General features: G+C 37.5%; 1 protein-coding gene across 2 annotated transcripts in view; it reads left to right on the top strand.

Annotated features, from left to right (window-relative positions):
• Positions 1 to 22,718, top strand: part of LOC128657355 (oocyte zinc finger protein XlCOF7.1-like) — a 190,822-nt gene extending 168,104 nt beyond the window's left edge. For both annotated transcript variants that reach the window (XM_053711672.1, XM_053711671.1), the window contains exon 12: positions 21,582 to 22,718. In XM_053711672.1, coding sequence (XP_053567647.1) covers positions 21,582 to 22,168 — 587 coding nt within the window. In that variant the 3' untranslated portion in view covers positions 22,169 to 22,718. The remainder of the gene's footprint in view (positions 1 to 21,581) is intronic.
• Positions 22,719 to 26,967: the final 4,249 nt, after the last annotated feature.

The raw sequence follows: 26,967 nt of genomic DNA on the forward strand, positions 1-26,967 counted from the left end.
AAATTCCTTTACAGTCTTTGTGTTTACCACCTCAAATGGAAGTTTATTCCATGAATCCACCACCCTTTCTGTAAAAAAATGCTTCCTCAAATTTCTCCTGAATCTACTACCCTCTAACTTTAGATTGTGACCCCTTGTTTTGGCATTTATTTTTTTGTGAAAAATGCTTTCAGCTTCTATTTTATTAAGTCCCTTCGATTTATGTATCTGTATGAAGACACTGAGTGGTTCTTCCTAGCGCATTGTCTTGCTATGTGTTGATCTGAGTCGCCATGTTGTAGTGCCACTCTAATGGCATGTCTATTGTTCGCCATGCGCTCCCTTAGGCTTCCAGACGTCTTTCCTACATAGAAACTGGAACATAGACAGAACAACAGATACACAACGTGTGTAGTAGTGCATGTTATGGAATGTCTGATGACAAAAATCTGGTTAGTATGAGGATGGTGGAAAGATTTGGTGGTGATTAGTCCGTTACAGGTGGTGCACCCCAAGCACCGATATGAACCTTTGATATTGGTCTTTGTCCCTATAGTGTAGCTCCATTTGGGATCTGTCTTAACCAGCAGATCCTTCAGATTAGTCCCTCTTCTATAGCCTACCATTGGATTAAGATTATCGGCGTAGGGGAGTTTTGGGTCAGAGGACACAATTGGCCAATGGGATCAAAGTATTTGTCCCGTTTTTCTTGTGCCCGGAGTAAACGTGGTGGCCATAATCAACTTGTCTTGGGACCCACGTTTGGGTTTTGCTGTATTGAGATCCGATTGTCAGTAGTGATACTTCCTCGATAGTTTCTCTGACCATTCTAGGTTTGTATCCCCTTTGGATAAATTTTTTACCTGCTCCAGACAACTGGGAGACTCCTGTCGCTTTATCAGAGTTATTACGTATCGTCCTAATCATTTGAGATTTGACAATGCCCCTCATTAAAGCGGGAGGGTGATAGCTATCCGCTCTGAGAATTGAGTTCTGTCAGTGGGTTTGTTGTACAGGGTCATGCCCAAATGTGGTGTTGCTTTGTATATGCTCAGGTCAAGGAAGTTTATTGTCTGTTCGTTATAGGTCATTTTAAATCTGACAGTCGTGTCTGTACTATTAAATTCATGGAACCATGTATGTAGATCATCCAGGCCCCCTCTCCATACCAGGAATATGTCATCTATGTACCTGCGGTAAAATACAATGGATGCTTCGCTTTTACCCCACAGGTACATATTCTCAAATTGTGAGATAAAAATGTTGGCGTAAGAGGGGGCCATGGATGATCCCATAGCCGTACCCGCGACTTGTAAATAAAACTTACCTTCAAAACGAAAGTAATTTTTATGAAGGCAAAATTCAATCAGGGATAGCACAAAATCCACAGGAGGACCCTCATATAGTGGGTTACCTGTGAGGTGTTCCCTGATTGCAGTTAAACCCATCTGATGCGGAATAATGGTATATAAACTGTGAACATCCAGGGTGACTAAAATGTCACCCTGCTGTACAGTTGCATTATTCAACTGTCTGATGTGATCATTAGTGTCCAAAATAAAGGATCTAGTGTCCCTAACCACTGACTGTACAGCGGAGACTATAGGGCGACCCGGGGGTTTGTCTAGCCTTTTGTGGATCATGGGGATAGTATTGATTGACACGGTAGACACTAGCGGGGTGGATTCTTCTGACACAGATAGAAACCAGTCTGCTGTAACATATGCCTCACCAGGAACGCAAGGCCAACAAGATCAGTACAGTACACACTCCACCCCGAGACATTTTTTAGGGGTCACCACACGATCACGAGGGGGAGGAACAATAGACCCCATATTAGGCGGGCGGGGTACCAGGCACAGACCACCCAGGAGAGGTCGTCAGAGGATATAGTCATTAATCTTAGCTCTCATGTTCTTACTGCTAGTGAACATAAGGTATTAAACAATGGTTTATCTTTTGTGCCCACTACCACAATTTCGGAATTTGAACAAAGGTTGGATATTCACAAACTAAACGGAACTATGAAAATTAAAGAATTTTTTCAAAATGTAAACGCCAATTGCCCTAAATCTCCCATTGAACTCAAGTGTAAAGTTCAGAGTTCATTTGAACCCACCAATTGTAGCCCTAGCACTAAAACGTTTATACGATTGTGTGACACAGGACTTGGACACTGACAGAACTTATACTCTGTGGAAAAATAATTTATCACAGGAGGAAAGGCAAGCTATTAAAACTCTTCAGGATGACTCCTCTGTAGTGATCAGACCTGGAGATAAGGGCGGGGCTATTGTCCTCCTGAATTATTCTGACTACAGAGATGACGTCCTTGAACAGCTCTCAGACGTATACACATATGCCCTACTAATTTCAGATCCAACATCTGTATACAAACGACAACTAGACACACTTATTAAGTTGAGTTTTTAACAAGGATTCATTTCAGAGCACATCAGAGAATTTTGTTCAATTATGTTTCCTACGATTCCTATCCTGTATACTATCCCCAAGATCCACAAAAGGCTAGACAAACCCCCGGGTCGCCCTATAGTCTCTGCTGTACAGTCTCTCTTACAGCCTGTAGCCCAATATGTGGACATGTTATTACAGTCAGTGGTTAGGGACACTAGATCCTTTATTTTGGACACTAATGATCTCATCAGACAGTTGAATAATGTAACTGTACAGCAGGGTGACATTTTAGTCACCCTGGATGTTCACAGTTTATATACCATAATTCCGCATCAGCTGGGTTTAACTGCAATCAGGGAACACCTTACAGGTAACCCACTATATGAGGGTCCTCCTGTGGATTTTGTGCTATCCCTGATTGAATTTTGCCTTCATAAAAATTACTTTCGTTTTGAAGGTAAGTTTTATTTACAAGTCGCGGGTACGGCTATGGGATCATCCATGGCCCCCTCTTACGCCAACATTTTTATGTCACAATTTGAGAATATGTACCTGTGGGGTAAAAGCGAAGCATCCATCGTATTTTACCGCAGGTACATAGATGACATATTCCTGGTAGGGAGAGGGGGCCTGGATGATCTACATACATGGTTCCATGAATTTAATAGTACAGGCACGACTGTCAGATTTAAAATGACCTATAACGAACAGACAATAAACTTCCTTGACCTGAGCATATACAAAGCAACACCACATTTGGGCATGACCCTGTACAACAAACCCACTGACAGAAACTCGATTCTCAGAGCGGATAGCTGTCACCCTCCCGCTTTAATGAGGGGCATTGTCAAATCTCAAATGATTAGGACGATACGCAATAACTCTGATAAAGCGACAGGAGTCTCCCAGTTGTCTGGAGTAGTTGACAAATTTATCCAAAGGGGATACAAACCTAGATTGGTCAGAGAAACTATCGAGGAATTATCACTATTGACACAATCGGATCTCAATACAGCAAAACCCAAACGTGGGTCCCAAGACAAGTTGATTATGGCCACCACGTTTTCTCCGGGCACATGAAAAACGGGACAAATACTTTGATCCCATAGGCCAATTGTGTCCTCTGACCCAAAACTCCCCTTCGCCGATAATCTTAATCCAATGGTAGGCTATAGAAGAGGGACTAATCTGAAGGATCTGCTGGTTAAGACAGATCCCAAACGGAGCTACACTATAGGGACAAAGACCAATATCAAAGGTTCATATCGGTGCTTGGGGTGCACCACCTGTAACGGACTAATCACCACCAAATCTTTTCACCATCCTCATACTAACCAGAACTTTGTCATCAGACATTCCATAACATGCACTACTACACACGTGGTGTATCTGTTGTTCTGTCCATGTTCCAGTTTCTATGTGAGAAAGACGTCTGGAAGCCTAAGGGAGCGCATGGCGAACCATAGACATGCCATTAGAGTGGCACTACAACATGGCGACTCAGATCAACCTATACGAAGACATTGCGCTAGGAAGAACCACTTGGTGTCTTCTATCAGATACATACTGATAGACCATGTTCCTCCCCTGGATAGAGGGGGAGATCGGAATAAGGTGCTGTTGATGCGTGAAGCACAATGGATATACCGTTTGGGCACAATACACCCAGGGGGACTAAACACAACACCAGACTTTAAGGTACTTCTGTAGCTCAGTTGTATGTGTTACATACTTGGGGTGCATCCCTATGAGCTGGGACTCTGTTGAGCTTTGGTTGTGTGGGGGTCCCACTTGCTGGGGCCTCGATCTACAGTTGGCTAACAGCACACATCTATGGGAGCATTTTGCGTCCTATTTGGTGTGTGGAAGTCCATTAGCACGTAGGTGGACACTGAAAAATACACAGAATCGGAATGTACTCTACAGGGTACTCCTGAGATGGACGGTAGTAGTGGTTCATCCTCAATACCTATCATTTACCATCCGGGTATTTGTATAGGACCGAGGACGGTCATGCATGCCAGAACCAGTGAGTCCTGAACATAAGGGATTCTATGTACAAATTGTATACATTGTATGGAATTAGCCTGTAGTATGATTGATAACTACCTAAACCAGATTGAGATCTATGTGTAAATAGTATTGCAACATACCTGTAATATTCTAGTAAGTTATCGCCCAAGAGGTGTGGTCTAGTGGTATGCATCTAACACAATAGAATTTTACTCACTACAGATGACACTACTATTGAAGCTTTAGCTTTTCTGCATGACATGAATACAATAGAGTCTTGATGTAATTCTTTTGTATGATTTTTTTTATGTTTAATTTTAATTTTCTTCTGTTCCTTCTGACGATGTGCATAATATATTAACAGCGTGTAATGATTTAATCACATATTTCCCTGGTTCTAGCAGTTGGGGCGTTAAACTTCTGTTAACTAGTTTAAATGATATGCCCCCTATATATGATGTGTTCATAGACTAGGGCTGTTTTGTCGCCCTATGGATCTAAGTATACTATACACTTGCATCAGATATATCATTGCTCTACGGCTATTTTTCTGAACCGCTGTTCTTTTCTTTTTTGTATGCTTCCATCGTAACAGAATTGTATATTTGTTTCCATAGCAACCAAATGCCGTACTGGGTTGCTATATCACTCACTTTTTGTATATAAGTCACATTTACATTGCTACGTACAAGCAGCATCTAATATGTTCACTGGTGTGAGTTACACTATTTGTATGGTTTTACAATGTGTCGACACTGCTTTACAATTATGCACTTCTAATGTATTAATTACTTGCATGTTACCGGAAGTGATGTATGTACACTTCCGGTCCTAAGAGATAGTGGAATGCAAGATGCGTTCCATTCCGAAAGTTTGGCGCCACTAATTCAGGCTTGGTAAGAGAATTGTTTGATTGATGTTCACTATAAATGTTTATGGTTTTTGTTTACTTTATGCTGATGAAGGGGACTAGATCCCTGAAAACGTTACATTTAAGTATTCGTTTATCTACTTTGAAAAAGACCTGTGAGTGCAATTTTTGCTGTTTGTTATTATATATATATATATATATATATATATATATATATATATATATATATTTATATATATATATATATATAATGTATGTCAGAGAAGGGAAGGGCTGGTCTAGCGCAAAATCAATAGTAGATAGACAGGGTAATGTATAATACAATATACTCCACTAAACTCAAAAACAGAGTGAAATTCTCAAATACAAGACATACCTCTATAGTGGAGGAAATATGTGTATATAGGTATGATAACGGAAACAAATAAAGTAGTGCATATACAGTTAATATACACAGTATGTATCAGAATGTTGCAAAGGACATAACATTCATATAAATGTCTGTAAAAAAGCAGAAGGAGCCAAATTCAATAGGCACACAATCCCAATGGTGAGAAAAGAAGTGTTCTGGCGGATAGTGTGAAAACACACACATCCTGTGATATTCCCCCTGCTGGTCATTCTTACTTACGGGAAATACCCTCAATCGTATGAGATAAGTTGGAGCCCACAAGATTAGAGTGATATCCACATCTTCGTCTGCATATAACCCTCGTAAATTAATGGAAACTTAATCCGGGCTGGTGATTTCTAGGCTGGGTTAGAATCCTGTCCACCAAGTCAATGCAACTCATAGGAGATAAACCTTCTGTGACCGATTAGGTCTCTTCACACTTTGCGCCTCTAATGTACAATTGATCGGGCTCAGAATTGTCAGAAACCATGATATACATGTACATACTGTATATATGTGTGTGTGTTTGTACATGGCATGAAATTTTCAGTGGTCCACTGGTCCCGGACGACTTCGAAATTTGACTTTTTCCTATCTTTAACATTGAGTGGACTAGTAACTTATTTTCCCTCTGGTCCAGTAGCTATTTAATATTTATACAGTATACAAAAGAAGTGAGTACAGCTATGGGCAATATCACTTATATTTAAAATGATTAAAAATTGTATCACATTACAATCATTGCGCTTAGTCTTGATTTACCATCATTAAAAATACAGCGGTCACTCACACTTATGATATAGACCAAAATGTGATTCATTTTATTTTTATATTGGATATATGAATAAAATGTGTATTTTTAGAAGGAGACTATGACATAGATACAGGGCCGGTGCTAGGATTTTTCGCCACACAGGCGAGGATACATTTTGCCGCCCCCCCCCCCCCCCCCATTACATCCCATCCCATTGCTAGTTAAACCCAAATTTTTTAGAGCATGACATTTTAAGCAACTTTTTAATTTACTCCTATTATCAATTTTACTTCATTCTCTTGGTATCTGTATTTAAAAAGCAGGAATGTAAGCTTAGGAGCTGGCCCATTTTTTTGGTTCAGCACCTGGGTAGAGCTTGCTGATTGGTGGCTAAGTTCAAATCAATCAGTGGTAGCGCAGCATAGCAAACCAGACAGTGGTAGTGCAGCAAAAGCAAACCAGACAGTGGTAGTGCAGCATAACAAACCAGACAGTGGTAGTGCTGCATAACAAATCAGAAAGTTGTTGTGCTGCATAACCTATAAAACAGTGGTTGTGCTGCATAACAATTCAGTCAGTGGTTGTGCTGCATAGCAAATCAGCCAGTAGTTGTCTTGCATAGCAAACAGTCAGTGGACATATGTCTTATCTTCTAGGCATATAGTCTCTTATTGAGGTTGCTGGGGATATGCTTCTGAGCTGAGATCAGATGTGAGGTGGTATTAGTGTGACAGGATTCTAGTAGATGGAGTTTATTAGCTGGGGGAGGAGTACTGAACTGAGTGTGTACTGACAGATAAATTAAGACTTTTTTAAAAGATAAGGAGGTCATTTATTAGGGAGGTTGTAGCAGAGGTAATTGAGTAGATTGTTGCTAATTGGTTTCAGGGGCATTGCACATGGCCAGTTAATTAGGTGGTTATTGCAGTAAGTAGCAGTATTCCGCAGATAGGAGTTTTATTTGGGGGAATACATGAGTGGGTAACGTCGCGGTCAGTATGTCTATTCACTTTCCATCTTCTCATGTAATAAATAACTAGGGTGACCATCACATGTAGGAAATACAGATGCTCTAGTCCAGTGATTTGCAACCTTTTTTTTTGCCGTGGCACACTTTTTTACATAAAAAATTGCTGCAGCACACCACCATCCCAAAATTTTACAAAATCACACATTGTAGCCTAATACAGGATATATATATATATATATATATATATATATATATATATATATATATATATATATATATATATATATACATACACACACACACACTGTACTGTGCTGTCATGCCATGCCTCCTACAAACTATACATGACATATTGACATTCATTCACAAACAATCATAATGATTGTCTGTGAATGAATGTCAATGTCATGGTTGTAAATGATGCCTGATGAGCCTGTCACATACCTCCCAATATTTCAAAATTTGAAAGAGGGACACCCCCCACTGTTGTCAGTCTGCCGTGGCACACCTGAGGATCTCTCACGGCACACTAGTGTGCCACGGCACACTGGTTGAAAAACACTGCTCTAGTCTAAGCTCTAACCAGAAAACTGATGTGTGTAGTGGGGTTTTTTACTATATGGGGTAAAGTATCACTGATGTGTGTGTAGTGAGAGTTACTACAGGGAGTGCAGAATTATTAGGCAAATGAGTATTTTGACCACATCATCCTCCTTTATGCATGTTGTCTTACTCCAAGCGGTATAGGCTCGAAAACCTACTACCAATTAAGCATATTAGGTGATGTGCATCTCTGTAATGAGAAGGGGTGTGGTCTAATGACATCAACACCCTATATCAGGTGTGCATAATTATTAGGCAACTTCCTTTCCTTTGGCAAAATGGGTCAAAAGGAGGACTTGACAGGCTCAGAAAAGTAAAAAATAGTGAGATATCTTGCAGAGGGATGCAGCACTCTTAAAATTGCAAAGCTTCTGAAGCGTGATCATCGAACAATCAAGCGTTTCATTCAAAATAGTCAACAGGGTCGCAAGAAGCGTGTTGAAAAACCAAGGCGCAAAATAACTGCCCATGAACTGAGAAAAGTCAAGCGTGCAGCTGCCAAGCTGCCACTTGCCACCAGTTTGGCCATATTTCAGAGCTGCAAAATCACTGGAGTGCCCAAAAGCACAAGGTGTGCAATACTCAGAGACATGGCCAAGGTAAGAAAGGCTGAAAGACGACCACCACTGAACAAGACACACAAGCTGAAACGTCAAGACTGGGCCAAGAAATATCTCAAGACTGATTTTTCTAAGGTTTTATGGACTGATGAAATGAGAGTGAGTCTTGATGGGCCAGATGGATGGGCCCGTGGCTGGATTGGTAAAGGGCAGAGAGCTCCAGTCCGACTCAGACGCCAGCAAGGTGGAGGTGGAGTACTGGTTTGGGCTGGTATCATCAAAGATGAGCTTGTGGGGCCTTTTCGGGGTTGAGGATGGAGTCAAGCTCAACTCCCAGTCCTACTGCCAGTTTCTGGAAGACACCTTCTTCAAGCAGTGGTACAGGAAGAAGTCTGCATCCTTCAAGAAAAACATGATTTTCATGCAGGACAATGCTCCATCACACGCGTCCAAGTACTCCACAGCGTGGCTGGCAAGAAAGGGTATAAAAGAAGAAAATCTAATGACATGGCCTCCTTGTTCACCTGATCTGAACCCCATTGAGAACCTGTGGTCCATCATCAAATGTGAGATTTACAAGGAGGCAAAACAGTACACCTCTCTGAACAGTGTCTGGGAGGCTGTGGTTGCTGCTGCACGCAATGTTGATGGTGAACAGATCAAAACACTGACAGAATCCATGGATGGCAGGCTTTTGAGTGTCCTTGCAAAGAAAGGTGGCTATATTGGTCACTGATTTGTTTTTGTTTTGTTTTTGAATGTCAGAAATGTATATTTGTGAATGTTGAGATCTTATATTGGTTTCACTGGTAAAAATAAATAATTGAAATGGGTATATATTTGTTTTTTGTTAAGTTGCCTAATAATTATGCACAGTAATAGTCACCTACACACACAGATATCCCCCTAAAATAGCTATAACTAAAAACAAACTAAAAACTACTTCCAAAACTATTCAGCTTTGATATTAATGAGTTTTTTGGGTTCATTGAGAACATGGTTGTTGTTCAATAATAAAATTAATCCTCAAAAATACAACTTGCCTAATAATTCTGCACTCCCTGTATATATATCTTTAGTAATTTTGTTGGCCTTAATTGGAAATATTTGTAGGATCGCTATACATTGTTAATAGTAGTTTGGTGGGCAATCCCTTTGGGGACAGTCTGACATATTGATACTATATATGTTCTCGATCAAGGGATAATGGATACCTTTACCCTTAAGTTGTCTGTAGCCTCTGATATTACTGGATTCACCCACCAGTATTATATAGGTCCTGCATTTACTTACTATAATAGTAATATTGTCAGGGTTATCCTGATTTATTTTGGAGAGGCAGCAGTGCTCTACTTTTCTTGATTTTATTTTCAGCATTATTGTAGTTTTATCTAGTGGCCTGGTCCACAATCTTATTTTGACCAATATAATTAAATGTTATGTTTTAACTAATTTTTCATTATACCGTACTCCACACATATTGTTAATTACCACCCTTTAAAGTGTGCTAAATAATTCTTCTGTCCTCCTCTGTTATTTTTTCTTAAAGGGACATTAAACCACAAACTTTTCTTTCATGATTCAGATAGAAAATACAATTTTAAAGAACATTCCTATTTACTTCTATTATCTAATTTGCTTCATTCTTTCGATATCTTTTGTTAAAGAAATAGCAATACACATAGGTGAGCCAATCACATGAGGCATCTAAGTGCAGCCACCAATCAGAAGCTACTGAGCCTATCTAGATATGCTTTTCAGGAAAGAATATCAAGAGAATGAAGCAAAATAGATAATAGAAGTAAATTAGAAAGTTGTTTAAAATGGTATTCTACATCTGAGTCATGAAAGAAAAAATTTGTGTTTAATGTCCCTTTAAATGACTACACACGGCATTAGGCACTAGCTCCTCTATACACTTAGGGTTGGTTTAGGAGGTTTAAGGTTTGGTTAACGTTATCCCACCTTCCCCAGAGGTCACTGTTTTTTTTTTTGTTTTTTTTTTCTATGATTATATGTACTAATATGTTCATAGCAATATTACCCCAATTGGAAGGAATGCTAGTATTTTATAGTATTCAAGTTTGCACTTTGGTAGTAACACACGTCACTGGTATAGGAGAGACGTGTGCACAAAGGGGGTGGGACAGAGTATATATACTGGAATTGTTTGTATATCTGTTATAACGTTTGTGCTGGATAGAACATTTGTGCATGGTCTTGAGAGAGGCTATGTGTTAAGCTGAAATGTCAACTATGACACCTGTGTTTGGTAAATATACATTTTTGCTACTTAAGGGACACAAAACCCACATTTTCTCTTGCATGATTCAGATAGAGCATGCAATTTTAAGCAATTTTCTAGTTTACTCCTATCATAAATTTTTCTTCATTCTCTTGCTATCTTTATTTGAAAAAGCAGGGATATAAGCATAGGAGCCAGCACCTGGGTCTACAAACGCGTGTGTGTATGTATGTGTATATATATATATATATATATATATATATATATATATATATATATATATATATATATATATATATATATATATATATATATATATATATATATATATATATATATATATATATATATATATATATATATATGTGTGTGTTTGTATCCAGTTAGTTGTTTGTGCCCACTGTCAGACAACCACTATTGAAATACCATAAGAAAGATAAAAAAACATGCACCCTCAGGATTTTTAGTGCAAAAAGGGTCAAAATGTATTGACGTTTCGGGGTCAGTGATAACTCCTTTTTCAGAACAAAGAAATGTGATCAAACCGCAAATTTATAGTGTTCATATTAAATTATAACACATACCCCCACCACAAATTGTGGTGCCAAACAGTGATACACCAGGTGTGTTAAGAACACAAACATGCGTTCCATCATATCTCTCAACCAGCAGTGACATCCCGTCCACTTCCGGTTTCGTCTTAGTATTCAAAACATCTATTATAAATATGTATATGCCTGACTTCAGGAACGGTGAGTATCTTTTTGGGTCTTATAGTTTTTTGTTTTTTTTAGATTATGGATTATTCGGCACTGAAAAAGAGCTGAATGCCCTTTTAAGGGCAGTAAAAAAAGCTGAATGCCCTTTTAAGGGCAATGCCCCTACAAATGCCCCTTATGGGGCAATGGGTAGTTTAGGATTTTTTAGTGTTAGGTTTTTTATTTTGGGGGGTTTGGTGAGTGGGGGTTTTACTGTTAGAGGGGGGATTTAGTATTTTTTTAATGCAAAAGAGAGGGGGGGAGGGCTTTTTATTTTTATAGGGATTAGGTTTAATTTGTTTACTTTTGATCATTTGGTTTATTATTTTCTGTAATGTAAGATTTTTTTATTTTTTGTAATTTTAGATTAATTTCAACTATTATTTAATTTAGATAATTGGGGTTAATTTAGGGGGTGTTAGGTTAGGGGGCTTAGTAATTTAAATAGGTTAATTGCGTTGTGGGGGTTTGGTGGTTTAGGGGTTAATAGATTAATTAGGTTAATTGCGATGTGGGTTATGGCGGTTTAGGGGTTAATAGGTTAATTAGGCATATTGCGATGTGGTGAGATTGCGGATATAGGGTTTTTTATGTATCGGGTTTATTTTTGGGAGGCTGGTTAGACTTTTACGTAAGATTTAAAAATTTTATTTATTTTCTTAGGCGCCGGTAGTTTCTAACGTGCCGTAAGTTACTGGTGACTCCAGAAATTTGTATTTACGCACATTTCTGGACATCGCTGGTTTATCCGACTTATGGCACTTTATAAACTGCCGGCAGGGTTAATGTGATTCCCCGATGTGCAAGGGGAAATTACAGACAATGCGGGTTTCAGCAGTTATGCTGAAGCCTGCGCCGCTTATGTAATCTCGCCCTACATTTATTATGAATTATTATTGGTAAATATATAGAAAATCATGTATATAGACCAAATAAATGTTCATTCAATTTCTCTACATTATAAATAAAATATTATCAAAAATAAGAATCTAAAAAAAAAAATCAAGACCGCAAGATTAGTGTTATTTTCAGCATAGGCTTCAGCTGATCTACTCACTACACACTTGAGCCTTCCATCCTTTATTGGAATCTGATACTAAGCCTAAGGCTATTTCTCTTCCTGCTACGAGGGACACCTTCCATTTTTTGGCTATTCCACTTGTCTGCCACTTTGTCTACCTTGACACCAGCCTATGAAGTGACCCATAGACACATTTACCTGTTTGCAGTTGCATCGGTCTGACTCCGGAATCCAAAGACGCTGTCTTACACTCTGTGACGTCACAAGCCTCGCTCTCACACACAGCAGACTTCTCCGCTACAGCTCGCCGCTCTCATCCACAGTGGCTGAAGAATCCATTGCCATCCACCGCAAGTATCCTCCTATAAGAAGATTTAAACCTATCTATTGATTTCTCTGTACATATTCCATGCTTAGATGACATTATTAACCAATTAAGTAAATTGAAAGTGGTTCCTCTGTGTGTCAACCTTGTGAGCTATGTTAATTAAATAAGTCATTACCTTGAACTTAATCACTGCTAACAGAAGTGGATTGTATATATTATATCCAGTCTATGAAATTCATTTTCCTGAACTTTATCACTACTGACAGAGGTTGATTGTATATGTTATATCAAGTCTATGAAAGTCATTATACTGAACATAATCACTACTAAAGAGTGGAGATTTATACTCATCTTGGGATATAAAGTAAAAACTCTGAACCCTACTGATATCAAGTCAGAATAATATTCAGTTAAACTCCTTACTTCCAAAGACCAATTATAGTCACTCCTGTTATCCATTGACTATCTTTGGTCAATATTAACTAATAATATTGATTAACTATTACAAATTGTCTTACAATACAATGTATCCATGTAGGTGAGCAGAGCTCATTTGTAAGTGCTGACTGGGGAAAGTCTAATGGGAAAACAAAGATACCGTTTTTCTCGCCATTAAAGGGACACTCAGGTTAAATTAAATTTTCATGATTCAGATACAGCATGTAATTTTAAACAACTTTCCAATTTACTTCCATTAAAAAAAATGTGCACATTCTTTTATATTTACACTTTTTGAGTCACCAGATCCTACTGAGCATGTGTAAGAATTCAGACTATACGTATATGCATTTGTGATTGGCTGTTTGCTATCACATGGTACAAGGGGAGTGGAAATATACATAACTTTGAAATTTGTTATAAAAAAAAACTACTAGTCATTTGAAGTTCAGACTAAGTGCTATTGCATTGTCTTGTTATCTTGAATTTGTTGATTATGCAAATCTAATGTGTTGACTGGTCCTTTAAATTGACTTTCTAAAGATACCATTATTTTCATCATATATTATAATCTATACTATAATTGCGTTTGTAATTCTGAAAATGGCTGGGTGGTGAAAGAATCCATCGAAGGTGGATTCTTTCACCACCCTGCCATTTAAGGAATCCACTGGGATGCAGCGAAGGCAAACATAGCATTACAAAAGCAACACCTAATCGCCCACATTAAAGTATTTTTTAAAAAAAACTAACTGCCCGCATCAAGTATTAAAAAAAAAACACACAAAAAAAAACACCGCCCTAACGAAATATAACAAAAGTCTGCCAGTACTAAAATAAAAGGTATGTTTGATTTTTTTTAGCATATTTACATATGCTGCTGTGTAGGATCCCCCCTTAGCCCCCAACCTCCCTGATCCCCCCCCCCCAAACAGCTCTCTAACCCTCCCCCTCTGCCTTTTTGTTGGCCATCTTGGGTACTGGCAGCTGTCTGCCAGTACCCAGTTTGCAGAAAAAAGTATTTTTATTATTTTTTCCCTGTTTTTAAAAAAAAATAAAAATTAACATTCCCCCCACTGATCAATTTTATACTATATAAATTTTCTGTAGTGTAGCGGTTCCCACCCACTCCCTCCCAGTGCACGCGCCCGCCTCCGCCCCCTTGTGCACGTGCGCGTGTCCGTGCATGCCCCCGTTACCCCCGCCCGCGATCCCGCCCCCACCACATCACTGGGCCCATCGATGGTTGCCACCCGCCTCTCACGTCGGCTTCCACCCACCAACGATACCGGCCATCAATGTCCGGTGCAGAGAAGGCCACAAAGTGGCTCTCTCTGCATCGGATGGCCAACGGATGTTATTGCAGGATGCTCGATATAGAGGCTTCACTGCAATAACCGTAAAGCGGCTGGAAGCGATCAGGATCGCTTCCACCGCTTACCCAGACCGACGACGTACAGGGTACGTCATCGGTTGTTAACTTTTTTTTTTTGGAGGACGTACCCTGCACATCGACGGTCATTAAGGGGATAATAAATGTGTGTGTATATGTATCTGTGTGTATGTATGTGTCAATTTCCTCCCCCTTCATGAACTCCAGTGTGGTACAGAGTAAAAGTCAGGGCTTAACAAATTTATTTTAAGTCTAGGAGCCAACCAAAATACTTAGGAGCCAGATTTTTTTTGTTCTTTGATAAATGTTTGTGTGTGTGTGTATGTACTGTATATGTCTGTGTATGTTTGTGTGTATGTATGTGTGTATATATATATATATATATATATATTATATATATATAATATACTGTATGTGTGTATGTCCTTTAGGAAGCATATAGTATACATCAGCAGTATAAACATGGAACAGCAGCCCCTCCAAAATAAGCATATAGACCCCAGCAGTACAGTAGAGAAGGTTCCCAGGCAGACTGACACTGTGGGAACGTACAGAAGACATCAGCGAGGCTGTACATGAACCTGTTCTCATGCACACTGAGTAAGGGCAAAAAACGCAGCAACACCGGCTCCTCAGAGACACCGCAGAAACATTTTCACTAAAAAAAATCTCATCGCAGAAAATGAAAAAAGTTCTGCCTCTGGGATTGTTGGTAGCCCTCATCTGAACCACCATAACAATATTTGTATTAAAATAATGCAGATTGGCTGAGAAAATAATTTAGAACGATAAACTCAAATTTTAGCTAAATGAATACTGATGTGGCCCTGGAAATAAGCTCCACTAAGCAGCAAATCAGACCTCTTTCTTTCATGTAATTAGCATGAGTCCATGAGCTAGTGACGTATGGGATATACATTCCTACCAGGAGGGGCAAAGTTTCCCAAACCTTTAAATGCCTATAAATACACCCCTCACCACACTCACAATTCAGTTTTACAAACTTTGCCTCCCATGGAGGTGGTGAAGTAAGTTTGTGCTAGATTCTACGTTATGCGATTCGCAGCAGTCTGGAGCCCGGTTTTCCTCTCAGAGTGCAGTGAATGTCAGAGGGATGTGAAGAGAGTATTGCCTATTTGAATTCAATGGTCTTCCTCTAGGGGATCTATTTCATAGGTTCTCTGTTATCGGTCGTAGAGATTCATCTCTTACCTCCCTTTTCAGATCGACGATATACTCTTATATACCATTACCTCTACTGATTCTCGTTTCAGTACTGGTTTGGCTGTTTACTATATGTAGATGAGTGTCTTAGGGTAAGTAAGTCTTATTTTTTATGACACTCTCTAAGCTATGGTTGGGCACTTTATATGTAAAGTTCTAAATATATGTGTTTAAACTTATATTTGCCATGATTCAGGATAATCAGTATTCCTTCATTCAGACTGCCAGTTTCATTATTTGGGATAATGCATATGAATAAATAATTTCTTACCTTAAAAATTTTCAATTGACTTTTTTCCCTGCGGGCTGTTAGGCTCGCGGGGGCAGAAAATGCTTCAATTTATTGCGTCATTTTTGGCGCAAACTTTTTTTGGCGCAAAATTTTGTCATTTCCGGCGCCGTAGTTGTCGCCGGAAGTTTGTTCATTGTTACGTCATTTTTTGACGCATGTGTGTTCAGACATTTTTTTTGCGCCAAGAAATGTGGGTGTCGTTTTCGGCGTCAGAGGATGTGACGTCATACTTGGCGCCAAAAAATATGGGCGTTGTACTTGGCGCCAATAATGTGGGCATCATACGTTGCGCCAAAAATGTGGGCGTCATGCTTGTTCCACTTTTTCTCAGATTATTTAAGTCTCACTTTTTTGTTGCTTCTGGTTGCTAGAGGCTCGTTTGTTTTGCATTTTTTCCCATTCCTGAAACTGTCATTTAAGGAATTTGATAATTTTGCTTTATATGTCGTTTTTTTCTATTACATATTGCAAGATTTTCCATACACTGTTCCTGGTTCAAAACATGCTGAGGGATTCCTGTTGACTGAGAAGTCCTACCAAAGCTAAGTTAATTTATTTTAAATGTTATGAATGTTTATCTTTAGCTATGGTTTGTAATAAGTTATCATGATAAACTTTTACATGCAGAATCTATTAGTATTTATGCTTTATATATTGCTATTCTTTTTACATCTTATGTACAAGATATACTTAGAAATTTATAAGGATTTTTTTCTGATTCTATTTTAAAGGCTTTGTCTGACATCCCGCCTTCTAATAAATTTGTGGGTCTTTTTCAAACTTCTTTTTTAGTTGATGAAGTTTCAAATGACCAACAACATAATGAATTATCCTTCTCTGATGGTGTTTTTTCTCATTCAGAATTTATTCTTCATCAGATATTGACATTAGCAAATCTACTTTTTTATTTTTAATAAAGTACATTTGTTCTTTGTTCAAAAGGTGTTGATTATTTTGGATATTGAAGTAACTAGTTCTTTTGATTTCAAAGACTAGCTAACATTTAAATTCTGCTTATTTATCTTCTGTGGTTTCTTCAGAAGTTTTTTTCCAGTTCCTGATACTAGGGAATGGAATAGGCAGTTAGTTTTCAGTTTTGAGGAAAGATTCCCCAAGTTAATGGGGCTATCTCTACTTCTGCTAAATATACTATTATTCTTTTAGCAAATAGTATTTATTTTTTTCCTTCAGATGGTCGTATCTTATTTAAGGAAAATTGTTTTCAGGTACTTTTCTTAAACCTGTAATTTATTTGGCTGATGTTGCAATTGCTTCATCTTTCTGGTTGGATACTTTAAGATCAAGTATCGGATTATGATTTGTTTAGCATTGTTAAAAGGACAAAATCTACTACTCATTTGAAGTTCAGACTAAGTGCTATTGCATTGTCTTGTTTTCTTGCATTTGTTGATTGTGCAAGTTCAGTGTGTTGACTGGTCCTTTAACTTAATTAACATGCTAATAATTTCATTTGTGTTGTCATTTTATTAAATATTTTCGCAAATGAGGTTTAATCTATGTCTTTAGCTATTTTAGCTAGACTAACTTTGTGATTTCAATCTTGAAATGCTAATTTGATTTCTAAAATCCATATTTCTTTTTTTCCAAGATAATCAATTATTTGGTTCATAATTGGATTCAATTCTTTAACTGTTACTATGGGCTTCAAGATTGAGTTCTAAGACTAAAACTTTAAGCTTATATTAGTTTTCTGTTCTTACTAAGGAATGGAGTCCTGAATTCTTCCCCAAGTAACATGTTTATAATTGGAAGTTTTTTTCTTCATTCAATTAAGCCTTTTAAAAGTCAGCTCCCCAAATTTGCATGTAGGTGCGGTTCTTTTTCAGTTCCAGTCCAAACTTCTTAGACTTTGGGTACAGAATAGGATTCAGAGTAAAACCATCTGTGAGAAGTCTTTTTTTCTCTATCATATTCCAGCTATTTCAGTAAGACTAACACTTTCCTGAAGTGTGTTTCAGACCTATATGTTTTGGGTACTGGTGAAGCGCGGCTGGTCAACCGTTGGGGCTCAGGTGCTGCTCAGACCTGGAGTCTTCTGGGGTATTTATTCCAGTTTCATTTTAGGAACTGGGTTTTGGGGTTTTATTCAAGACTATGAATTGTTCCAAAGATAGAAAATCTTTTTGAATTGTCATATAAATGTAACATCTTTTAGAATGGTGTTTATATGGTCTTGTCTGCCTTTTTTGGTCAGTGATGGCATTTTTTGTTTACATTAGATACAATAGATGCATATCTTCATTTTCTGAGATTCTCTTTTTTTTACAAGCATTACCAATTTTTTGCTTTTCCTTCTGGTCTAGCGACAGCTCTAAGAATCTTTTCAAGGTTCTCAGTATTCCTTATTTGGACGGTATTGTGGTACTGGCTCAGTCTTTTCATTCTGTGGAATCTCATACGATTCACTTTGTTGTTTCTTCAAGACATGGTTAGAGGATCTTTTTATCAAAGGCTCCTTGATTCCTCACACATGGGTCACCTCTTTTAGGTTTCCAGATAAATTGTGTCAATGTTTTTGTCTCTGAACAGACAAGTGTCAAGTTTATTGGGTTCCGTTTGTCGGAACTTTCAGTCTCTATTATTTCCTTCAAGTTGCTATATATGCATGGAAGTTTTAGGTTTCATGGCTGCAGCATTGGATTTGATTCCCTTTGCTCATTTAGGAAACCTTTCCAGTTTCTTATGCTGAATAATGGTGCAGGGATTCTAGGATATCACTTTTTACTTTGAATCCTAATGTTTAAATATCTTTGATTCGGTGGTTAAGATCACCATCATTTAGTTCTACAGGTCTCTTCGGTTCTTTCAACCTGGACCAGGATCTCTACAGATGCGAGTCTTTTAGGTTGGGAGGCTGTCTGAGGATCTCTGTCAGCACAAGGGGTTTGGAAATCTCAGGAGGCGAGATTACCATTTTATATTTTTGGAACTCCGTGCATTCAGAGTTCTTCAGTTTGGTTTCTTTTTGAAGAAGAGAAGTTTATTGTTTTTTCAGACAGACAATGTCACAACTGTGGCGTATGTCAATCATCAGGGTGGGACTATCAGTTCTTAGGCTGTGACAGAAGTATCTCGGATATTTGCTTGGGCTAAATTCAGCTCCTATCTAATTTCTGTGGTCTTTTTCCCAGGTATAGACAATTGGGAAGTGGATTATCTCTGTTAATCAAGCTTTACATCCGAGAGCATGGTCCTTTTACCCAGATATGTTTTTCAATTTTTCAGATGTGAGGGCTTCCAGAAATAGATCTGTTGGCATCTCATCTTAAGGAACTTCGCAGGGGCCTATTCAGGTCAGGGGATCCTCAGGCGGAAGTAGTGTATGCATTGACACTTCCTTGGAATTTTCAATCTGCCTATATTTTTTTCATCCCTGGTTCTTCTTTTAAGAGTGATTTTCAAAATCATCAGAGAGCAATCTTTGGTGTGGCTGGTGGCTCTAGCATGGCCACACAGGTATTGGTATATGGTTCTTGTTCGGATGTTCAGTTGCCAATCTTGGTTACTTCCATTAAGGCCAGACCTTATATCTTAACATTCGGTTTTTTCATCAGAAATTCAAATTATTAATTTGATGGTATGAAAATGTATCGCTTAGTACTTAGTCATAAAAGTTTCTCTGACTCATTAATTAATACTATGTTGCAGGCTCGTAAATCTGTGTCTAGTAGGATTTATTATCAAGTTTGGAAGATTTACATCTCATGATGCTCTTCTTATGAATTCTCTTGGCATTCTTTTAGAATTCCTAGGATTTTTTAGTTTCTTTATAAGGTTTTTTTTTTTTTGTCTGCAAGTTCCTTGAAAGGAGAAATATCTGCTTTTCCTGTGCTGTTTCACAGTAAGAATTGCTAAATCTTTCTGATATTCATTGTTTTGTTCAGGCTTTGGTTCGTATCAAGCCTGTCATTAAGCCAATTTCTCCTCTTTGGAGACTTTATTTGATTTTGAAGGCTTTACAGGCTCTTCTGTTTGAGCATATGCTTTCTTTGGACATTAATTACTTTCATGGAAAGTATTGTTCTTTTTAGACATCTCTTCAGCTAGAACATTTTTTGAATTATCTGTTCTTTCTTGTGAATCTCCTTGTTCTGATTTTTCATCAGGATAAGGTGGTTTTTGCTGTCCTCATTTCAATTTTCACCTAAAGTTGTGAATTCTAACAACATTAGTGGAGGATTTATTGTCTTTTCATTGTGTCCTAATCCTAAGAATTCTTTGGTAAGATTCTTACATTCTTTGGATGTGTTAAGAGTTTTGAAATATTATGTTGAAGCTATTCAGATTTCAGACAGACTTCTAGTCTATTTGTTATCTTTTTTGGTTTTAGGAAAGGTCAGAAGGCTTCTGCCATTTCTTGGCATCTTGGTTAAAGCTTTTGATGCATCATGCTTATTGGAGTCGGATTAATCCCCGCCTCAGAGGATTACGGCTCATTCTACTAGGTCAGTTTCTACTTCCTGGGCTTTTAAGAATGAAGCTTCTGTTGATCAGATTTGCAAAGCAACGACTTGGTCTTCTTTGCATACTTTTACTAAATTCTACCAGTTTGATGTTTTCTCTTCTTTAGAAGCAGTTTTTGGTAGAATAGTACTTCAGGCAGCTGTTTCAGTGTGATTCTTCTGCTTATAATTTCAGTTTTTTTCATTATAAAAATTGAAACCTTTAATTTGGGTTGTGGATTAATTTTTCAGCGGAATTGGCTGTCTTTATTTTATCCCTCCCTCTCTAGTGACTCTTGCGTGGAAGTTCCACATCTTGGGTATCTGCTATCCCATACGTCACTAGCTCATGGACTCTTGCTAATTACATGAAAGAAAACATAATTTATGTAAGAACTTACCTGATAAATTAATTTCTTTCATATTAGCAAGAGTCCATGAGGCCCACCCTTTTTGTGGTGGTTATGATTTTTTTGTATAAAGCACAATTATTCCAATTCCTTATTTTTGATGCTTTCGCTCCTTTCTTATCACCCCACTTCTTGGCTATTCGTTAAACAGAATTGTGGGTGTGGTGAGGGGTGTATTTATAGGCATTTAAAGGTTTGGGAAACTTTGCCCCTCCTGGTAGGAATGTATATCCCATACGTCACTAGCTCATGGACTCTGGCTAATATGAAAGAAATGAATTTATCAGGTAAGTTCTTACATAAATTATGTTTTTTTGCTGATGAGTTATCAAGTTCAAAACAGCTAAAAGTCCCATTGTAGTGAGCAGTAATTCTGAACAGTTAAAATGTTCTGAAAATAAAATAGTTGTCATTTATTAAATAACATTACATTTTGTTTCTTATCAACAGGGGAATTAACAAACAGCAATAATCCTAGTCATGGTCAGAATGCTGATGCTTCTTTCAATCTTCAAAATCAAATAAGCGACATAGCTCAATGTTCTGAATATGAAAAAAAATGTTTTACCAGGAAATCACAACTTTGTATTCATCATAAAAGAGAAAAAGCATTTATATGTTCTATATGTGGAAAACGGTTTAATTGGAAATCAAATCTTACTAGTCATTTGAAAATTCATACAGGAGAGAAAGCATTTTCATGTTCTAGATGTGGGAAATATTTTATCCGGAAATCACATCTTAGTTCTCATCAGAAAATTCATACAGGTGAGAAACCATTTTCATGTTCTGAATGTGGGAAATGTTTTACTCAGCAATCATCTCTTATCGAACATAAGAGAATTCATACTGGTGAGAAACCATTTTCATGTTCTGAATGTGAGAAATGTTTTACTCTGAAAGGACAACTTATTAGGCATCTGAAAATCCATACAGGTGAGAAAGCATTTTTATGTTCTGCGTGTGGGAAATGTTTTGCTCAGAAGTTTTCTCTTATTAGACATCAAAAAGTTCATATTAAAGAGAAAACATTTTAATGTTCTGAATGTGGGAAATCAAACCTTAAAGGGAGAGTAGACACCTTGAGATTTGTATATAAAATGTTTAGTTATGTGTAATGAAACAACTTTGCAATGTATTCTCATTATTTATTTTCACCCCTATTTATTTAATTAAGCTCTGAAAATTGAGCAATTTCTAATACTCAGAACTTGAAATGCATCCTGCTGACTTTTTAAGGCTAACTCTGCTAGATATCTGTCCCTAATTGATTTTAACTGATAACTGCAAATAAATGCAGTTTATGCTAACTTTGTGACCTTGGCTAGCCTAGTAGTCTGCTGAATAAAGCCCAGATTGGCTTCTCTAAATAAGGTAAATGGTGTGTGGAGTTTGACTTTTGAAAAATTATTGAAAAAGGATGTTAATTTTTTTTTTTAAAACATTGACTTGGCTGATATGTTATTCTTTCGCAGCACAGGAGAAATGTACTTTAATTACAAGATGTTTACTGTCTCTTTAAAGGGATTTGAAAAAACTGTAAAATTTGTAATATGAAATGTTAATAAAACTGATAAACTTATAGTATTTATTTTGTCCCTGTTTGAGTAATGGGTATTGCCATGTTGAAATTTTGCTTTCTCTCATCTCTTCCACTGAGGAACATTAGGGATAGGTAATGCAATGTCTATTTGAAACCTAGACTTTACACCCTATTAAGGGCCAGATTAAGAGTGGCGCGTTAACAGTTATGTTCAAGTGAAAAGAGGTTTATCGCGGGTGTTTGAGTGCGTCAGGTTTATTGCTCCTATTACAATTTGAAAGTAAACGCATACGCTTAAGCGCAATCACGATTTACGCTCAAATGATTAACGCAATTTTTTTGTTTCGCGAAGCCAAAAAGTGTCACAAAATACTTTAGACTCATAATAACACCATCTAATAAAAATTATTTCTTTCATGTAATTGGCAAGAGTCCATGAGCTAATGACGTATGGGATATACATTCCTACCAGGAGGGTCAAAGTTTCCCAAACCTCAAATGCCTATAAATACACCCCTCACCACACCCACAATTCAGTTTTACAAACTTTGCCTCCTATGGAGGTGGTGAAGTAAGTTTATGCTTGATTTTTATGATTTCTTCTGTGATAAGCGCTTCTAAGCATTCTGAAGCCCAATTCCTCTGAGTACAGTGTTTGTCAGAGGGATGTGAAGAGAGTATCACCTGTTTGATTTTATGGTTTTCCTCACGGAATCTTTTCAAGGTTTCTCTTATCCGTCTTAGGGATTCATCTCCTACCTCCCTTTTCAGATTGACGATATACTCTTATATACCATTACCTCTGCTGATAGTTTTCAGTACTGGTTTGGCTATATGCGGATGGGTGTCTTTCGGTATGTATGTATCATTATTTAAGACACTCTCAGCTATGTTTTGGTGCTTTATGTATTAATATAAAGTTTTAAATATATGCATTTTACTTATATTTGCCATGAGTCAGGTCTATGTGTATTTCATTTTGCAGTCCAGCAGTATCGTTATGGGAATCATGTTTAGGAAGTTTGTCTTACCTGGGGTATAGTCTTTTTTTTCAATTTGACTTTGTTTTTTCTTTGAAAAACTTGCGGCAAATTAGGTTCACGAGGACGCAAAATGCTGTTATTTATTGCGTCATTCTTGGCGCAAGAAATTTTTTGAATGCGAATGTGAGTCTGTCATGACGCAAGTTAGTCATTTCCCGTGTCTTAGTTGGCGCTAGGTTGTTTGGCGCAAAATTGTGTTTGTTATGATGCGAGCTTCATAATTTTCGGATGTTTGTTGGTGCACAAAAATTTCTCAACTTCCTTTTGCGTCATGCGTCATACTTGGCGCTGAAAAATTTAGTTTTATTTTACCTCACTTCCTATATGCTCCTTGCCTTCTTTATGCTCAGAGGGCTATGCTATTTGATTTTTTTGCCAAATTTAGCATTTGCATTTTTTTCCATTCCTGAAACTGCTATATGTGGAAATAGGATGTTTCTGTTTAATGTTATTTTTTCTTTTTTTTACACTTCACAAGATGTCTCAATCTGATCCTATCTCAGAAGCTGCTGTAGGAACCATGCTGCCTTAACACAGTTTTACTAAAGCTAAGTGTATCTGTTGTAAGCTAGTGGAGATTATATCTCCAGCTGTAGTATGTAACAGTTGTCCATGATAAGCTTTTGAATGCAGAAAAGGTTTCTATTAGTGCTAGTACAGTATCTGTTGTTCCTTCAACATCTAAAGTACATGATATCCCTGTTGATATGAAAAATTATATTGCTGATGCAATACAGGCGGCTATGGCTGCTATACCGCCTTCAAACGTAAAAGGTCTTTTAAAACTTCTTATAATACTGATTAAATTTGTAATGACCGGCAACATACTGATATATCCTCCTCTGATGAGGATCTCTCTGACTCAGAAGATCCTTCTTCAGACATTGACACTGATAAATCATCTTATCTTTTTAAGATTGACTATTTTCGTTCTTTGTTAAAAGAAGTGATAACTTTGGATATTGAGGAGTCTGGTCCTCTTGATAATAAATCCAGTAAACATTTAAATTCTGTTTATAAACCTCCTGTGACTACTCCTGAGGTTTTTCCCGTTCCTGATGCTATTTCTGATGTGATTGCTAAGGAATGGTCTAAGCTTGGTACTTCTTTTGTTCCTTCTTCAATGTTTAAAAAGTTGTATTCTTTGTCAGTGGCTAAATTAGAGTTTTGGGAAAAAGTCACTAAGGTTGATGGGGCTATTTCTACTCTTGCTTAACATACTACTATTCCTATGGAAGATAGTACTTCTTTTAAGGATCCTTTAGATAGGAAGATTGCATCTTATCTAAGTAAAGCTTATTTGCATTCTGGCTATATGCTCAGACCTGTAGTGTAATGTGAAAAAAACCTCAGCGCTGAGACAATTAAACAAAGCAGCTGTAGAAAAAAAGGTTTTCCCAGAACCTTAAGAGTAGCAGTGTAAGGATAATTACAATGTCTGCAGAAAACTGCAGGCTAGTAATTTTGTACAGCTGCGCTGCCCAAGAGTAGCTTAGTGTGTATAAAATATGGCTTATGTAAAGACCTCTATAGGTAATTCTAAGTATATTGGGTATATTATCTGGATTATATAAAGGCCTGATACATTTTGCAAAGTGTATTTAATAGATATTTAAAAACAACAAAAAATATAAAAAACTTAATCACAAAATACTGTGCACAGTATAAACATTATCTAGTGATCACATCAATATCACATAAAAACACATCAAACACAGACCCATATCCATCTGGGCTTTATATTAAAATAAATAATTTGCAAGCAAAGTCCATTTTTTAAAAACGAAAGTAAAGTCTTTTTTTAGCAGTTGTAATTCGTTGGTTAATTGTAAGTCAGTTGTAGCTGGTATAGACAAAGCTTGTCTTTGGCAAAAGTTGGCAGTAGTTAGAAAAAGCTGTGAGGCTGCAAAGTATGGGCGAGTAATAGGCTCTATTTTTGAGACACTTGGGCTTCCGTAGATATAGCGCACTGACGCTGTGAGAGTTCACTAAATTCACTTCTGGAGCGGCACTTTTTGGAAAAAATTACAAGGGCGAAGAGGGAGGATCATAGATCCGGATACACTTCAAAGAAAACAGCATACGGCAACCAGTGTAAGTATAAATGTACACCTTGCCTTTTGGAAAAATATATATGCCTTTAAAGGATTCCTCTGTCCTTCTCGCCCATAATTTGCAGCCTCGTAGCTTTTTCTAACTACTGCCAACTTTTGCCAAAGTCGAGTTCTGTCTATACCAGCTATAACTGACTTACAATTAACCAACAAATTACAACTGCTTAAAAAGACTTTACTTTCGTTTTTAAAAAATGGACTTTGCTTGCAAATTGTTGCTACACTATTATTTATTTTAATATAGTGCCCAGATGGATATGGGTCTGTGTTTGATGTGTTTTTTATGTGATATTGATGTGATCACTAGATAATGTTTATACTGTTCACAGTATTTTGTAATTAACGGGTAGATTACGAGTTTTGCGTTATGAGGGGGTGCGGTGCTAACTTGCACGTTATTGTAACCGCTCACTTCCCTACAGCGCTGGTATTACAGGTTTTCATAAACCCGGCGTTATTAGGCAAAAAGTGAGCGTAGAGCAAAATTGTGCTCCATACCGCACTCCAATACCAGCGCTGCTGAAAGCTGCGGTGAGCTGGTTTTACCTGCTCGTGCACGATTTCCCCATAGCCCTCAATGGGGAGAGCCGGCTGAAAAAAAGCCTATCACCTGCAAAAAAGCAGCGTAAAGCTCCGTAACGCAGCCCCATTGATTCCTATGGGGAAACAAAATTTATGTTTACACCTAACACCCTTAATGATACACTTAATAACCCCTAATCATCTGCCCCCAACATCGCCAACACCTACATTATTCTTATTGACCCCTAATCTCCCGTCCCCAATGTCGCCGCAACCTACCTACATTTATTAACCCCTAATCTGCCGCCCCAATGTTCGTGCCACTATACTACATTTATTAACCCCTAAACCTAAGTCTAACCCTAACACCCCCTAACTTAAATATAATTCAAATAAATCTAAATAAAAATTACACTTTTTACCTAAATAATTCCTATTTAAAACTAAATACTTACCTGTAAAATAAACCGTAATCTAGCTACAATGTAACTAATACTTATATTGTATATAGCTTAGGTTTTTTTTTTATTTTACAGGCAAGTTTGTATTTATTTTAACTAGGTAGAATAGTTACTAAATAGCTATTAACTATTTAATAACTACCTAGCTAAAAT

The sequence above is a fragment of the Bombina bombina genome, chromosome 4 (genome assembly GCF_027579735.1).
Source record: "Bombina bombina isolate aBomBom1 chromosome 4, aBomBom1.pri, whole genome shotgun sequence".
NCBI classification, from domain to species: Eukaryota; Metazoa; Chordata; class Amphibia; order Anura; family Bombinatoridae; genus Bombina; species Bombina bombina.